This window comes from Camellia sinensis, chromosome 7, assembly GCF_055761805.1.
Source record: "Camellia sinensis isolate YWXY chromosome 7, ASM5576180v1, whole genome shotgun sequence".
NCBI classification, from domain to species: Eukaryota; Viridiplantae; Streptophyta; class Magnoliopsida; order Ericales; family Theaceae; genus Camellia; species Camellia sinensis.
This window is the reverse complement of record NC_138967.1, coordinates 89,935,636-89,942,938: the sequence shown is the minus strand read 5'-3', so window position 1 is coordinate 89,942,938 and position 7,303 is coordinate 89,935,636. Positions and strand designations below refer to the sequence as shown.

The following is a 7,303-nucleotide window of genomic DNA, read 5'->3' as shown; positions in this document are numbered from 1 at the left end:
GTGTCAACAAACCAGCAGCCATCAAGAGAAGTAAAGATCGTCCTCTCCATGCAACTGCAACAGACCTTAATCATTGCAGTAAACCCAAAATCTGAGAAGCCAGGAGCTTTCGAAACAACAAGTCTGCAGTCCCCAAAACCTGGACACCACTGCCGACCCATACAACCCAAGACCTACTCATACATTAGAATAGACCCTGTAAGAATAGCCATAAGTAAGTACCTCCAGTAGATAAGATGCAATCTACTAGGAATTAAAACAGAAACAGTGCCCTCTATATAGGATCTCACACCACTCGACCCATAATTTAGGGGCTCACACCACTCGACTTGTGCTTCCTTACCTTGCAAATAAAGAAATATAATATATATTAACATTAGCAAAATATGGTGGCTGAATACACTCAACCCTCATGTGAAGTGAATAATTTTAACTCCTCTCATCACTCAACCCTCAAATACATAGATGCATCCAGAGTGAACTCTGAACAGATCCTGCACAAAACCAAACCATTACGCAAAACACACAATGTTGCTCACCAACACTCAACCCACATATAGGGAACTCACATCACTCAGCAGCCCTCCCATATCTGATAATATGGGGCTTCAATATTGTTGTTGGCAGGTTCCATTGGGCAAGAAACCAGCCATCACTAGCAGAGCCAGGCAAATTCTTAATGGACAGCATTCTACTTCTTACCATCTGGATTACAGATTTAATAACCACCTCTTCAGGCTTAAATTCTTTGTTAAAAACACGATTATTTCTCTCAATCCAGATGTGGTAAATAGAGCACAAGAAAGCATTGCTAAGAATATTAGCCCTAAGAGAATTTCCCTTAGTCTCCTTCGTAGCATATGTAACAATATCAGGCCAATCCAAAACAGGCCACTTCATGTTGCATTTGCCTTCAATAGCACCCCAAACTCTATTGGTAAAACTGCACTTAAAAAAGAGATGAGAATGACTTTCTCCAGGATCAAGACAGAAAGGGCACTGTGAATGAGGAGCTAAACCAAACAGCATTAGCCTATCACCAGTGTACAATCTGTTATGGATAGCTACCCAGACAATGAAACTGACTTTAGGAATCCTATGAGGGCCCCAAAGGAGTTTATGCCAAACCACTCTACCAAAACTATGTCTCCAATGATTCCAAGCTGAGTGAATGGAGAACTGACCATCAGTAGTAGTAAGTTTCCAGATAACTTGGTCACACTTGGAAGGGTTAGGTTTGCAGCAGTCATGAGTAGATGAGATCAACTCCTGAATTTCCCAAGAATTAGGAATAGGCCACTTCCAAGAATGACCATTGATGATCTGACTGACTTTTGTCTCACTGTTGAGGCAAGAATCATACATAATCGTATCCCCAAACTTATTCCATAGAGGACCAAGAGGGTGCCAATTGTCGTACCAAAGGAATGTAGAATCTCCACAACCAACTTGGTGATTAATTAGAGGAGACATCCAGTCCCTAAGAGACAATATTTTCCTCCAAACCCAAGAAGGGTCAGGGGGGATTTTAACCCTCCAAAAGCTTCTACCCTTGAGTAAATAGGATTTAACCCACTAGCACCACATAGACATCTCGCCACCAGAAAAAAGAAACCAGACATGCTTGGCTATAGCAGCTCTATTCCAGATATCAAGAGATTTAAATCCAAGACCCCCCTCATTTTTAGGAGCACACACAATTCAAACAATCTTTTTCTAAGGAGAGCAATTCAGAGTGTTAACGGACTTGAGAATTGAACACTTATATGATTTAGAATACCTTAAATGAGGTCCTTAAGTTAAACTAATATCGTTAAGTTACAATTACTCAGAAAATTATCTTTCTTGAAGACAAAAAAAGCTTAGCCTATGTTAAACTTGGCCACTTAAGCTAATGAAAAAATTAGTGGCCTAAGCTAATTAGTTCCTACAACAAAATGGAGAAAGGAGGTAGGTGAAGCACGAAGAAACTTAGGGATAAACATTGGGCTTGTTTGGATTGCTTTTGGAAGAGAAAGTTAGAAAACGGAAAGGGAAATTGGAAGAATGTACAAGGGAATTCAAATTCAACCATTTGGACTTTAGAATTGAACACTTACATTGTTTAGAAAAGCATAAATGTGGTGCTTACGTCATGCTAATACCGCTATTCCATATTTACTTAGAAAATTTACTTTTTTGGAGGATAAGCAAGGTCAGCTTGAGTTAAGCTTGGCTGCTTAATTGAGAATTTATGTCATTTTGAAAAGATTAAATTAGATGCTTATATTAAACTAATACCGTTAACCTACATTTACATAGAAAGTTCGTTTTCTTGAAAGCTAAGCAAGTTCAGTTTGAGTTAAACTTGGCCACTTAAGCTAATGAAATAGGGAAGGATGGAGAAGGACGGAGAAAGTTGGATAGAAACATTCTTCTTCGGAGGTAGAAGAGAAAGTTAGAGAAAAGAAAGAGAAATAAGAAAAAAATCAAAGGGAACTCATATTCATCATGTTCGACTCGACAATTGAACACTGAAGTGACTAAGAAAACCTTAAACGTGGTGCATAAGTTAAACTAATATCGTTACGCAACAATTACTCATTAAATTCTCTTTCTTGGTGGCTAATAAGCAAGGTTAATTTGAGTTAAACTCGGCCACTTAAGCTAATGACACAATTAGTGGCCTAAGCAAATTAGTTCGTTAAAGAAAATAGAGAAGGATGTAGAGGGACGGAGAAAGTTACGAGGAAACCTTGTTATTTAGTGTTAGAAGAGAAAGTTTGAGGAAAAAAAAGAAGAAGAAGAAATAGGATGAAAATCAAAGGGAATTGAATTTTATCGTTTTGGACTTGAGAATTCAAGACTTGGATGATTTAGAAAACATTAAATGTGGTGATTAAGTTCAAATAATATCGTTAAGCTACAATTTATCAGAAAATTCTTTTTCTTGGAGGCTAAGTAAGCTTAGTTAGAGTTAAACTTGCCCACTCAAGCGAATGAAACAATTAGTGGCCTAATCCACATAGTTCCCAGGACAAAATAGAGAAGGATGGAGAAAGTTATAGAGAAACATTATGCGTGAGTGCAAGAATAGAAAGTTAGCAAAAAGAAAAAGAAATAGGAAGAAAATCAAAAGAAATTCAAATACATCGTTTTGGACTTGAGAATTCAACATTTAGATGATTTAGAGAACCTTAAATGAGGTGATGAAGTTAAACTAAAATATTAAGCTACAATTAGTCCGAAAATTCTCTTTCTTGGAGGCTAAGCTAGGTTAGTGTTAGTTAAACTTGGCCACTTAAGCTAATGAAACAATTAGTGGTCCGAGCTAATTAGTTCCCACAACAAGATGGAGAAGGAAGGTGTAGCACGGATAAATTTAGAGAGTAACATTCGGCTTGTTTTGGTTTGCTTTTGGAAGAGAAAGTTAGAGAATAGAAGGAGAAATCGGAAGAATGTAAAAGGGAATTCAAATTCAACCATTTGGACTTTAGAAAAGATTAAATGAAGTGTTTGTATTAAATGAGGTGTTGTACGATGTCCAGTGGTAGTTTTGTGATGTTTTTGTTCGTCTATTATTTGTTGCAGGGCGTACCTGGGGTATGCCCCTTGTAAACTTGTACATTTTACTATCTTTATTTTATGACTTACTTACCCAAAAAAAAAAAAAAAAAAAAAACTAATACCGTTAACCTACATTTACGTAGAAAGTTCGCTTTCTTAGAGGCAAAGCAAGGTCAGTTTGAGTTAAACTTGGCCACTTAAGCTAATGAAACAATTACTGGCCTCAACTAATTAGTTCGTAGAAGAAATAGAGAAGGATGGAGAAGAACGGAGAAAGTTGGATAGAAACATTCTTCTTCAAAGGTAGAAAAGAAAGTTAGAGAAAAGAAAGAAAAATAAGAAAAAAATTGAAGGAAATTCATATTCATCGTTTTGGTCTCGAGATATGAACACTTAAGTGACTAAGAAAACCTTAAGCAAGGTGCTTCAGTTATCCTAATATCGTTAAGCAACAATTACTCAGAAAATTCTCTTTCTTGGTGGCTAAGTAAGGTTTGTTTGAGTTAAACTTGACCTTCAGGGGTATTTTAAAGGGGCTCGGGGGTTAAGACAAGGGGACCCTATGTCCCCGTATCTTTTTGTGGTGGCTATGGAGGTCCTTGCTAGGATTTTGGCTGAGAAGTCTAGGAATCCCCTGTTCAAATTCCATTGGAGATGTGAAAAAGCCAAAATTGTCAATTTATGTTTTGCTGATGATCTGATGATTTTTAGCAAAGGGGATCTTGGTACTGTTAATCTTATCATGCAAGGTTTGGAGGAATTTAGAAATCTGTCGGGTCTCACTCCTAATCCTAGTAAGAGTAACATTTTCTTCTCGGGTTGTAGTATACAGCTTAGAGAGGAAATCCTTCAGATTGCAAAATTTACTGAGGGTTCCCTCCCTGTTAGATACCTTGGTGTGCCTTTAATCACTACTAAGCTTAAAGTGTCTGATTGCCATATTCTGGTGGAGAGAATTACCATGAGGATCAAAAGTTGGACCAATAAATTGCTCTCTTATGCTGGTAGAGCCCAACTCATAAAGTCTATCCTGTGTTTCAATGCAGGTGTATTGGTCCTCTCTTTTTATCCTTCCTAAGAAGATAGTTAGCGACATTGAGAGTATTCTTAGATCCTTTTTTTGGTCTGGGGTTGAGATGAAAAAGCATAGTGCTAAGATTGCTTGGAAGTATATCTGCAGAAACAAGAGTGAAGGTGGCCTTGGCTTTAAGGATCTGGAAGTCTGGAACAAGGCTACTATAGCCAAACATGTTTGGTATCTGTTTTCGGGCGGGGATTGCTCTATGTGGTGCCAATGGGTTAAGTCCTACTTGCTCAAAGGTAGAAGTTTCTGGTCCGTTAAGACCCCTAGTGATCCGTCTTGGGTTTGGAGGAAAATTTTGTCTCTCAGGAACTTAATTTATCCTCTCATCAAATTTAAAATTGGTAATGGTGACAATGTGTTCCTTTGGCATGACAATTGGCACCCTCTAGGTTCTCTTTGGCAGAGGTTTGGGCCTAGGATCCTTTATGATACTAACCTTCCTGACAGTTCCAAGGTTAGCTCTATTGTCTCTAATTGTTCGTGGAAGTGGCCTGTTTCTAATTCTTGGGAGATTAAGGAGTGGATTTCCTCCACTCCCTCATCTCTCTTACCTTCTCTGGGCTCTTCAGACACTCCGGTTTGGAGCTTGACCGCTGATGGTACTTTTTCTATCCAGTCTGTTTGGGATTGGTGGAGGGAAAAAGGGCCTAAAGTCCCTTGGTCTAAACTTATCTGGGGCCCCCCATTAATTCCTAGGGTTAGTTTTATTGTCTGGTTGGCCATTAACGAGAGACTTAATACTGGTGATAGGCTTCAATCTTTTGGTCTTGTCTCTAATCCTTGCTGCCCTTTCTGTCAAGCTCCTGAGGAGGATCACTCCCATCTCTTTTTCAGGTGTATTTTTTCCTCTAGGGTTTGGGGTGGCATGATGGCCAATTGTAATGCTAACTGGCCTTCTCTGTCTTGGCTGGGCACTGTTGAGTTTGCTACTAAATCTACCTGTGGTAATTCTTTGAAAATGTTGATCCTGAGGTTGTCTTTTCTCTGCACTGTCTACCACATTTGGATGGAGAGGAATAGTAGAATCTTTAGTAAGGTCCACAAACCTGAAGAGGTTGTTACTAACTCTATTATCCAAATGGTTAGGGGTAGGCTCCTTTCTTTGGATAACATTAAATTTTCTGCAGGTGATCACTGGTTTTTGGAGAAATGGAACCTTCCCTACAAAATTATGCAGCCGACCAATGCTACTGCAGATGGTAGGAGAATGAGTGGTGTGAGTTCACCTACAATTAGGGTTGAGTGATGGTGAGCATATACTGTGAGGTTTTACTAATTGGATGTTCTTTTGTAGGTTCTCTTCTTTCTTATCAGGTTATGATGAATCCTATATCATTGAAGTGGCTGATTGGAGGGTTGAGTGATGTGAGCAAGCAAAGTATTCTATGCCACTGTGGGTTGAGTGAAGAGAGACAGTATACATGTTTTGCTCTAACATTTATTATATATTATATATGTTTTATGCAGGTTTATGGAGCTTTCAAGTATACTACCTATCTTGTTCTATTGAGAAATCTGGTGAGATGTGGGCCTAGTGATGTGAGGTTCTATATGGAGTGTAAGAATGTTCTTTACTGTGGGCCGAGTGTGGGGAGGTCTTATACAGTGTGTTTGTTATTTCTGTTGCTTTATGATCTTCATTATGGAGGTGGTGATTTCTATCCATGGCAAGTTGTGGCTTATGTCGTGGTTCGGTGGTGTGGTAGCTCCTTATTCCGTAGTTACCTGAGGCTGTTAACAGTTTGTTTCTCTCTTGCTGTGGAGGAGTGGTGGCTGATTGCTGTTCGAATTTGGGTGGCAGTTGGCAGTGTGCGAATGTACCATGGTGATGGCTGCTTCCAGCGCCTTGCTATGCTACAAGTGGGAGATAATCAGTGGTTATTATTTTTATTTTATTTTTATTTGTTCACAGGTGTTGTTTGCAGTTTGCCTACTCCTACGGGTTGTGTAGGAGGCTTCATGTGTACTTTGGTGTCTCGTGCAACAGGTTTCCTGAGCAAATCGGTAGACGGGCCCCTCTTGGCTCATTTCTTCAGTTTGCTTGGACTTCTATTTTTTTGTATTATATTTATTTTGTTACAGGTGCCTATCCCTACGGGCTGTGTAGGGAGGTTTTGTGGGTGTGATGGTGCCCATCCCTACGGGTTGTGTAGGGAGTTTTCTGACTGTGTTGTGGTGCTTGTTGGCTGCTGGTTTTGTCTTTTGTACAAGGTCCCTATTCATCATAGGATATGGCCTTTGTACAATTTGATTGGCTAAGTTTCTTTTGGCTCTCCTAATTTTTCGGATGTAGCTCCTAGGTTTGGTCTAGTTCTTTGTTGTGTTTTTTGGGCTTCGGTGTCTGTGGACTGAGGCTCGTGTTGTTTTCTGTTGTTAGGGCCTGGGGTATGCCCCTTGTATTTTTGTAAATCTTCCTGTTTTATATTATTTCTTATTCACCCAAAAAAAAAAAAATTAGTTCGTTGATGAAAATAGAGAAGGATGTAGAAGGACGAAGAAAGTTGCAGGGAAACATTATTCTTGAGTGCCAGAAGAGAACGTTTGAGGAAAAAAAAGAAGAAAAAAAAAAGAAGAGAAATATGATTAAAGTCAAAGGGAATTTAAATTCATAGTTTTCTGCTTGAGAGTTGAACCCTTAAATGATTTAGAAAACCTTAAATGAGGTGATTAGGT

At 38.9% G+C, this 7,303-nt stretch overlaps 2 protein-coding genes across 2 annotated transcripts; one reads left to right on the top strand and one right to left on the bottom strand.

Moving 5' to 3' along the window:
• Nucleotides 1–570: 570 nt before the first annotated feature.
• LOC145795939 (uncharacterized) lies at nucleotides 571–1,365 on the bottom strand. The gene has a single exon (XM_082880889.1). It carries the CDS (start codon nucleotides 1,363–1,365, stop codon nucleotides 571–573), a length of 795 nt encoding a protein of 264 aa, XP_082737015.1.
• A 2,770-nt stretch (nucleotides 1,366–4,135) lies between these two features.
• LOC114281810 (uncharacterized) lies at nucleotides 4,136–6,737 on the top strand. The gene is made up of 6 exons (XM_082880888.1): nucleotides 4,136–4,492; nucleotides 4,593–5,829; nucleotides 5,925–5,995; nucleotides 6,098–6,447; nucleotides 6,543–6,617; nucleotides 6,713–6,737. The coding sequence occupies exons 1-6, from the start codon at nucleotides 4,136–4,138 to the stop codon at nucleotides 6,735–6,737; spliced, it is 2,115 nt and encodes a 704-aa protein (XP_082737014.1).
• The last annotated feature ends 566 nt before the right edge of the window (nucleotides 6,738–7,303 follow it).